The sequence below is a fragment of the Poecilia latipinna genome, unplaced genomic scaffold, assembly GCF_001443285.1.
Source record: "Poecilia latipinna isolate Pla-1442-1.1 unplaced genomic scaffold, P_latipinna-1.0 Scaffold81, whole genome shotgun sequence".
NCBI lineage: Eukaryota > Metazoa > Chordata > Actinopteri > Cyprinodontiformes > Poeciliidae > Poecilia > Poecilia latipinna.
Window position 1 is genome coordinate 514,075 of NW_015112697.1, and position 9,677 is coordinate 523,751.

The 9,677-nt window shown below is 37.6% G+C and overlaps 2 protein-coding genes across 3 annotated transcripts in view; one reads left to right on the plus strand and one right to left on the minus strand.

Moving 5' to 3' along the window:
* Positions 1 to 1,041, plus strand: part of atpaf1 (ATP synthase mitochondrial F1 complex assembly factor 1) — a 7,089-nt gene extending 6,048 nt beyond the window's left edge. Inside the window, exons 8-9 of the mRNA XM_015019367.1 lie at positions 398 to 505; positions 579 to 1,041. Coding sequence (XP_014874853.1) covers positions 398 to 505; positions 579 to 761 — 291 coding nt within the window. The 3' untranslated portion in view covers positions 762 to 1,041. The remainder of the gene's footprint in view (positions 1 to 397; positions 506 to 578) is intronic.
* Positions 1,042 to 3,038: 1,997 nt separating this feature from the next.
* rhpn1 (rhophilin, Rho GTPase binding protein 1) overlaps positions 3,039 to 9,677 on the minus strand; it is a 17,198-nt gene continuing 10,559 nt past the window's right edge. For both annotated transcript variants that reach the window (XM_015019356.1, XM_015019348.1), the window contains exons 6-16: positions 9,027 to 9,104; positions 8,730 to 8,854; positions 8,350 to 8,516; positions 7,463 to 7,650; positions 6,983 to 7,139; positions 6,519 to 6,644; positions 6,229 to 6,423; positions 6,078 to 6,154; positions 5,203 to 5,349; positions 4,424 to 4,576; positions 3,039 to 4,334 (exon numbers count right to left, since the gene is read on the minus strand). In XM_015019356.1, coding sequence (XP_014874842.1) covers positions 4,125 to 4,334; positions 4,424 to 4,576; positions 5,203 to 5,349; positions 6,078 to 6,154; positions 6,229 to 6,423; positions 6,519 to 6,644; positions 6,983 to 7,139; positions 7,463 to 7,650; positions 8,350 to 8,516; positions 8,730 to 8,854; positions 9,027 to 9,104 — 1,623 coding nt within the window. In that variant the 3' untranslated portion in view covers positions 3,039 to 4,124. The remainder of the gene's footprint in view (positions 4,335 to 4,423; positions 4,577 to 5,202; positions 5,350 to 6,077; positions 6,155 to 6,228; positions 6,424 to 6,518; positions 6,645 to 6,982; positions 7,140 to 7,462; positions 7,651 to 8,349; positions 8,517 to 8,729; positions 8,855 to 9,026; positions 9,105 to 9,677) is intronic.

Consider the following 9,677-nt stretch of genomic DNA (forward strand, 5'->3'; position numbering starts at 1 on the left):
ATATATATAATGTCATCACTTTGAAATAGGAATGTGAATTTTTTTTAACAAATGAAAATTTCAAACATGTACAAATAATGACACTGAATTTTTTTAGGTCAATATTATATTCTAAATTAAATTAGAAATTGAAAAAGTAAGTGCAAATATACAACATTCAAGTTTCAGATGCATTTTTTATTCAAATTCTGATGGCACATATTTTCTTCCATACGTCATGACTTCACTTATTTTCCATTTTAAAATATGTCGGTTGTACCGCTGCACTTCTCCTAAAAATATCAGAACTCATTTGTTATGTAAATGTTTTATGCATGGACATCTAAAACCAGCAAATCTGCATAAAAATATATATTTGCCAGCGTTCAAAGTGTTTTTTTCCTGTGTTTGCACCCAGACGCTTGGCGAGAACGCTCCGAGTCAGCTGATCCTCTACCACTACCCGGAGCTGAAGGAGGAGAAGGGCGTTGTGCTCATGACAGCAGAGATGGATCCCAAGTTCATTGTAAGCCCGTTATAAAACCTTGTTTTTATTTTAATGTCTTCAGGGACATTTAAAGCATCTCTCTGTTTCTCAGACTGTCCACCAGGCTCAGTGCTTGGCCAATCAGGTACAGCTGTTCTATGGCACACAGAGGCAGGAGACGTACCGATTGGTGGAGATGTTTAACCACCAGCCCGAAGACTTTAAGCACATGTCGGTGATAGCAGAGCTGGAGCAGAGCGGGCTGGGGTCAGCAGGCGCCCCGGGGGGCTCCTAAGATCAGAAGATGACCAGGGACTATTTATCTGTCTCGGACTGAAGCATCATGGTTCCTCTCTCAATGTGGATCCAAACGCGTAAATGGATGTTGTGAGCAGAAAAGGCGCAGGAGCAGCATCTCATGAGCCGACATTTAGTGATTTAGGAAATAATGTGGTGGAATAAATGGAGGCGTTTGACCCACTCTGTTCCAGACTGGATCCAAGAGACTTTGTAAGCACTGAAGCTGAGCTCAAAATTCTACATTTGATATTTAATTAAAAAAAAAAAAATCTCTTGAAGTCTGAGTGTTCTTCTCTTCGGTTATACAGCAGTTAGACATGCATGTCTTCAGCTTCTACCTCATTTTCACAAAAAATGCTATATTCATTAATAACTAAAAGTGTGCTATAATGTGGGTGAGCTTTGTTGCAGCTGGACCTGGCCAGCTCATCGCCATGGATTCCAACTTGACTTCTTTCAAGTATCAGGGGATGTTTGAAGAAAATGTGAGTTGATCCAGAACTGGAACTAATAGCATGTCTTGGACTCAAAACTTACCAGGAAGTGCTCCAAAGACTGGCTGAAAACAAAACTATATAAACTGGAATAGTTGACGGAAAACAAAGATTTTGAATTTACGGAGATGCTGAGGGGTGACATGAAAAGAGCTGTCCGTAAAATAATTTCTTTTAAACATTTCATAGCTGAGGGTGAGGAGTTGGGTCGGTGGCTCAACATTTTTGTCAGAACTCACCATTTTAAAATTCTTTTAATGAATGAAACAAGGTTCATTTTTGTTTTTTTGTTTTTTACCTGTAATTAAACCACTTTCTTAAACAAAGGTAACTTTTCATTTATATAGAACAATTCAATATTGGGTTCAGTTTTCTCACAAGTGAACTATGTGTTTATTTATCAACGTGATGGCATTTTATACATCAAAGACAGTGCACACCCCTACCGGTTAGGGATTGTCAGACGTACAAACATGAATTCAATTTATCATGGCTGACTTTTTTCATACAAAGCTACACAATACCAGATTTAAAAACAAAATACAAAACATTCAAGTGTCTAAAACCAAAAAGACTGAATACTGTCTTCAAAGTTGCTGACAATAATACATTGAATTTATCATAAAGCAAAACAGGCTTTCATTTGGAAACTGTTATAAATTGTACGTTTGGGGTGAATTTTAGACTTTTATAAAACCCAAGCTTTACAAAAGAAAACATAGAAAACGTTTGTGTACTTCATCTGTGCTTACAGAAGACTATCACTATGAAAAACAACTAAAGTGAAACGACACATTTTGACAGGAGAAATTTACCTGAAATTTATGAGGCTGTTTTAGTTAAAATAAAAAAAAAAACAAAACAATGAAAAATATTTTCCCATTAACATCCTCAGCTAAAGAAACTAAAACAGTGACTCGACTGACTTATACATACAAAAAACCCACTGTTGACATTGGAATAGTCGCACCACCTGAAATACTTCACCAGACAAATCACAGCCTCAGTGTGAGTTTATTGTTGTAAAAATAAAGCCACAATATGAACAAAAAAATTCTCACAGTACAACAAAGATGTCTAATCTACAAAAAAATACAAAACTAATAAAAATTCAAGTGCGTATAATCTGAAGAGAAATGATCTAAACAGTTATTACAAAGAGAGTTGAGCTTCACACCATAAAGTCATCCAAACTAAGATGTTTCTCATCGCCATGGTTACGGAATATTCTCAGAGAAACCTGAGCAGTACCACTGAGTAATAATCCAGAGTTCATACATAAATTTCCCTTCTCGTCCAGTTGACTTTCAGGGCATTTTCACCTTTTCAAGGGTATATAAGTGACTGACTTTTCATCACCTGCCAATTTCTTCCTATTGTAAAACAAAATGAAAAAGCTACATTATGCCTTAGAGCAGGGTCAACTCTTACATTAATTTTTATGGTTTGCTCTTAAATTGTTTCCTATTATAATATGGCCTGGTGTGCAAAGTTTGCAATAATGAATCAATGAAGAAATCTGGTTCTTTGAGTAATTATTTACCAAAAGATAAAAAAAAAAATCATCTATAACTCAAGTAAAAAGAGAAAAAGAGTCTCAAAATATTTCTTTCCATACTTCATTTTCTGTTTTCCATGCCCATAGGTGGAAAGTAAAGGTAAAATAAAGCAAATTTAATACTTTTACAAAATGTGTAGCAACTCGAGACATAACTAACTTACTGTGTACCGTTGTCAAAAATGATGTAAAATACTTGAGTCATTTGCAGTCAGAGCAACTTTTTATTGCTTTTTTTTTTTTGTCCGGTCAGTGTGAAAGGGCGCCCCCTGTAGTGTGAACAGAAAATTGGTCTGATTTGCAGCTTATAATTGATAACTCCTCTCTCCAAATATGACCCTTTTGTTTTTTTCCCCAATATTTGCTTTCATCAGCAACTACTGTTTTTCTGTCTGTGCTAAATGAGCGGGTTAACGGTTGCAGTACCAAGGTGAATTTAAATCTTCTTGAACCTCACAAAGTAATATTTTAATTCATTAAAACACAGTCAGCACCATTGGCTTATAATAAAACATTACATATTTATACTGTTTCTAATTCTTAATCACAATCCCTGTAGGCTCCTTCAGCAGTGTGATAAAAGTATCTTTTCTGGATCTGAATTTTCTTTTGTAGTAAAACCAATAAAATCAAACGGGTTTCTAAATGCAGCACAATACATTCCCTCATTTGATCATAAGTGTCTTATTCCAAGACCTGCATACAAAAGGCTGATGCTGATGAAAACAAAGATTGAAAATAAAATTAAAACATGTCTAAACAACATCGTTCAACTTTTTAAAGAAATGTTTGACTTAACATTTTTTAAGTGAGGGTGATTTTATCTATCCTAAAACTAAGCCCAAAAACTTTTTCAACTAACAACACATTCTTCAACCCTCACAGCATAACTTGGTACAGTATGTACTGAAAACTTGAGGATGCAACCACTGAGGCTTCTTTAGCTGGAGAAAATAACCTATTTTTCCAATAATACTGAAACTCCCTTTAGTACTGTTGTTGCCCTCTGGTCATGATTTCCATAAGTGTCATTTTGTAGAAACAGTAAATTTACAAATTTTTTTTTAAAAGTATGCACAGTAAAAGCAAAGCCATGATGTTTTAAAGTAGAGTTTTTCATTACATGATTATATCACAGCTTCTTTATAGGCAGGTTTTGCCAAAAAAAACTCACATTTTGACTTAAAAAATTGTCCAGTTCTCCAGAGAGACTTGCCTTTCTATGCTTGAGCTCCTTGAACCGTTGCTGCACACCGTACCTTCTCTGCTGTTGTGGGTCCCTGAGTGATTCCTCCACAGTCCCGTCTCAGTACATGGTCTCCGTGTCACGGATATTTCCAAAAGACAAACTAAAAGTGCTTCCTAGTTTCTTGGCGACACCGCCGCCTTCCCTCTTTTTCTTCCTGTTCCAGTTCAACAAGGAGCCGGAGCTCTGCCCCTTGGCCCCGCCCAGCAGCCTTTGGCGACTGTTTTCTTTGTCGCTGCTGAGGGACAACATTGCCGCCTTTCTCTCCACCTGCATGGACAAATGTGATTTATTCAATACGATTTATCTCTCAGATCTGCACTTGCTGTCAATCTGAGCACACAAATCGTCACATTTACCTGTGTGTCATGTGAGTGTAACGTCACCACACTGATCTCTACTTCTCTGTCACTGCTGCTCGTCAGCATGAGGACCACCTCCCCGTGTTTGGCCCACTTACAGTCTTGTCCATCCACTGCTACAATGTAGTCTCCCTCTCTTAGTCCTGCCTCCTGAACATCAAACAAAATAGAGAGAGAAAAAAAAAAAAATTATATATATATATATATATATATATATATATCACAACATTTATTTTTACATTCCCTGTAACAAATACCTAGTTTTTACTAGAAATTGACTTGTGTTTGAATGTTCAGTTGATCTGCCATGATCAATGACCAACAAGTAAGAAAACTGAACAATTTGATCTTTTTCCAATCAAACATAGGTTCTATCAAGTCATGGAAACTAAACTAAACTAACTAATTTTTTGCTGGAAAAACTAGATAGCATGAGCAAAATTCTGATTGGTGCATATACTATATATGTTTTTACATCATTTTCATCATCCTCATTTCTTACTTATTGTTCTGAAACTTTGTTCTTTATTTAATAAAAGTTGAACGTAGAGTCTGTTTTTTTCATTTCACTAGGGTTTTTCTGTGGTAAGGAATATAGCAGCCATTCAAACACTTGGTTCCTTTCAGTTCCATGTCCGATCGTTACTACATTATTTAAGCATCAAGAAATTCTCGTCAACACATTTTATGGATACAAATACTTTCCAGAGGATTCATCTTGTTTTTATTTAGCTCTTCTTAAGACTTGCATCCTTAGCACATGCAGTTAGTCTCACCTCTGCACAGCCTCCAGGTACGACTCCAGCAACCAGGACAGGGGAGTCCCCTCGGAGTGTGAGACCCATCCCACCTTCTCTTTTCTGCAGGCGGATCACACGTGGGGGGCCCCAGTGGGCCCTTGAGCAGAACACTGACAAGGGGCCCTGAAACACAGGAAGCAGTTCTGTCTGACTGTCATGTTTTGATTATTTCTAAATAAATATATACAGGGTCTCTCTAACGTGTCCACACCCTTGTTAAAAGATCCAGTTTTGTGACATGTGTCTGTCTCTATCAAATTTAAATGTAATGTCAATCCAAACCGACATTTATTATGTTGAGATCAACTGAAAACAAACTAATATGTTAAAAAAAAACTGAAGGGTTAAACATTTAACCCTTATTATTAGAGGGTTAAATGTTTGCCCTTATAATAATAGATCATTGAAGCATGTCATATCTTGACTTAGAAATATTTCCTCACTCTGCCTCCAAAAACTTCTCCAAAAATATCACACTGAGCTTATTTATTATCCACGTCCCTCTTCTGGCAACTTCATCAAATTTTGGTCAGACTTCGTTCTAAAGTCCAATTAAACCATTTCAAAAACCTAAATTTCACCTGGTTAAGCCAATCTTCAAGCTCTGTCTTCCAAGTTTGGGTCCAAATTGACTGATATGTTGTACTTGTCTTGCAAGTATGAATTATTACAAATTATTCAACACTTTTATTACAACTGTAGCCAAATAACAACTGCTTGCTACAAACTCTGGGGCTCTCATAACTCCCTTTGATATAAATGAAAAATTGTAGAGACAAATTATACACCTGATTCAAAAAAGTGGCAATTTGATGTCTCCCGTATCTAAAAAGAGGCTTTCTCTTCCTCACCAGTCTTTGAAAGATGTCAGAAACCTGGACTGTAGTGAAGCTTGGTGGAGTGATGTCTGGTTTCTGCTGAGTATGAGCTGCAAACATAAGAAGTCACACTTAATTATTTATGAATTGCTTAACTGCAACACTGCATTGCAGAAGTTCTCACCTTGTATCTCTGGGGCTTCTGCTGTTTCGTCAAAGTCGTCTTCGCGGTCCAGCTCCAAGTACTTCTCCAAGGAACGCTTGTGTGTTTGACACAGGACGTCCTGCAGGATGTCCATCTTCCTCAGGATCTTACACAGACTGTGGACACGCATGGCCTCCTCGTGCCTCATAACCGCACGCCGAAGGTGGGCTTTACCTTCATGTCAGCACAAACAATTTGAAAGTGAGTGATAAGTCTGCACTAGGATGTAATTCCTGCTGAGAGCAGATTTCTGAAACATGTAGCCTCACCGAGCTTTCGCCTTTTTTCAGGATCCTGCAGGATCTGGCTGAGAGTTTGTCCTGAAGCAATATTGACATAAAACTTGAGGAAGGCCTTGTCTGACTCCTTATCACACTCTTCTCCATCAAAAGATACTAAAGGAGGAAATAATACACCAAGTTAAGTTCGGATGCGTTGTCGGAACCAGGTGTGGCGGGATTGTGAAGTGATGCGCTTCAGTGACATCGTCAGAGAGGAACAAGAAAAGTTCTCTGTCTTTTTACACAATGTTAGTATCACAAAACCTACATTTCAAAAAATTCTAAACATCAGTAATATTTAACGCTCCTATTCTACCTGAATACACTTATGCTGATGAACATTCATTATGTTTTTCAGGTTTATATATTAAATGGATGAACTCCTCAATAAAAAGTGATTTAAGTCGAGGCCAACACAACTAAACTAAATAACAATCTTGGTATCTCCTTACCTGTGTGGTCACAGAGCGCAGCAGCAGCGTAATAGTGGGAAAGAGCACGGAAGTGTTCAGATTTGACTTGAACCATGGAGGCCCATGAAAATGGCACATAGTCCTTCATCAGGGGTTGCGTCATCGTCTGGTGCACCAGCGAGTAAACATCCGACACCTGCAGAACACAGAGTAAAGAAAGTGTATGCTGCAAAGGAAACAAACTGGCAAATTACATTCTTAAGCAAAATTAGCTGAATAAATCTTGATTGTGTTTTCAAATTATTGAAGGCCCAAAGTCTTTTTATTACACGTAAAGATTATTTCTGTTTCTTCCGGTGTGGAAATGCATCCACCAACGGGATGTTCTCTGAAGCTCTTTGAGTTCACAAAGCAGCAGGTGAAGGTCGTGAACGTGTGCTTTGACACAAAGTTTTCTACAAGATTCAAAACACTGATAGTGTTCATTGAATGTTAACACAAAAAGCAAAGTTAACTCACCTGTGCAGCTTCTTGTGCCAGCTGGAGTTGGGAGGTAAACTTAGTGTCCCGGGTGGTGATTGTGATGCGTTCAAACACACACTCCTGCACCTGAGCAACCATTAGGCGAACCAGCATGCTGAGAGACAGAGCGCTCATGTCCAGACTTGGAGCGTTGGAGAAGTTCTCCTTAAGGTAATTAAATGCACCTAAATGGACAACGAAGGCAGCACCTCAGAATGTGAAACATCAGATTAAAGATTTTTGCACAACAGCGGAAAAAACAGAAAAATAATCAGATTTAAGTCTCTGTCATGGTTTGGATCTTCTATGATTAAACAAACATTTGATACTGAAAATATGTGCTGGAGCAGAAGGAACATCGAATTCTCCCTAAAATTACCTCGACTGTGGGATTGTGAACAACGGCGCACAATAACATACAATGGTGTTAAATGTATTCTTTTACGAAAACATACTTATGTCTTATTCGTGACATATTCATGTTTTGGAAAAAATAAGATAAAAACTTGCAGTAATAAAAATGTTTCATCTCTTGTTTAAAAATGTAATTTAAATTTAATCAGATGTATCATTGATAACACTGGTAACTTATCAATCAATTGCTCAATTAAGTCTTATAATAATATTCAATTAATTAAAACTATTTATTTAATCTATATATTGATAATCCTAATGATTGTCTACATGTAATGGAACAGAAAACTGTTTAGGCATTAAACTAAAATTAGATCTAAGGTTAAAGAGAAAAATAAAATGCAGTTTCAGTGGAAGATTACTCAGAGCAACTGCAGAGATTCTCCCATTGCGCCTCTAATACACAAGTCTCACAAAACAATTGAATGAAATATCTGAGGTGTTTTTGTAAACGTGAGCTCTGTCAGCACCTGCAGCTCGCTGAAAGGCGTCTACGGCCTTGTCGATGCCGGCTGTAGCGGCGCGATCCTGCCGCGCTCCGATCTGCGTGTGCAGGGCTCCGATGTTGAACAGCACGCTTCCCTTCTCAAAAGCCAGCGCACGCTGGGACGATGGGACCCCCGTCAGAGAGTCGTACCTGAGGGATTATTTAAACGGAAGACTTGTTACCTTTTTAGGATAATAGGGAGTTTGCATTAATTTAAATGAATACCTAAAGAGTGCAAAATTAAAAGATATTACGTCCACTTCTGGCTGGTACTCTATGGTCATATTAATGGTAATCGCCTTAAAGGTGAGGCATAAGTGAGGATAATTTCCCAGATTTTTAATGAGAGCGAACATGTTGTACCAGTGAAAGTGAACGCCCAGGTTCCTGTGTGAGGAGAAGAAGCGCTGGTCCAGATAGTACAGCTGATTGTAGTACTCCATCAGCAGTTCTAGCCCAGCCTGGCTCCGACTGGGTGTGCGCATCGCCTGACAAACAAACAAACAAACAAAAAAACTGAATTGTAACAGATATGCAAAATCCCTGCTAATGTCCATCACTGTTGATCATTGGGTGTTTTTCAATTTCATGGAAGCAAATCCAGTATTGAACCTCTGGGATGTCTGCTGTGTATAAAGCTGTGATGGTGCTTTTATGAACCTGTCTGAGTTCAATCAGCTCTTTGATCTCCTTGTCATACAGACTGCTGTCCTCGCCGTAGTGCTCACAGATGAAATCCTACAACAGAGGAGAGATAAAAGAAACTCATTGTTTTTTTGTGTGAACAAGCAGTTTTATATGCCTTCAACACGCAAAAGAAGATTCTGTGCCGCACAAATTTCAGCTGTCCTTAGATAAACGACAAAAAAAAGATACTCTTGTTGCTGCACATTCTTGACTTAATATATCAACCCTGAAACAGTTCTTGTTGCATTAAACACAGTAAGAAGAATCTTTCATGAAGAGGGAAAATGATGCACTTTTGCAGTTTTATGTAGAGATAAAAAAAACAAAAAAAAAAAAAAAAAGAAAACAGCCTTCTTAAGTTTAGGCTTCTTTCTTTGTTTCAGGTAAAATATTAATATTAATTTAAGTTGAAAACTTATCTGTCACGTTAGACTGGCTGTGATGTGCTTTGAGTGTGTTAAAACAAATATAACTTTTAATAGCACAAATATTAGAAGGTATTTGGTATGAAGGTGTGTTTATTCTTAGACGATTGACTGAACACCAAACATCTGTATTTTTCAAAGTGAATGTTGACAAAATGATCAAAGTTCCTCCTATTTATTATGGCAAGCAGGTTATGGA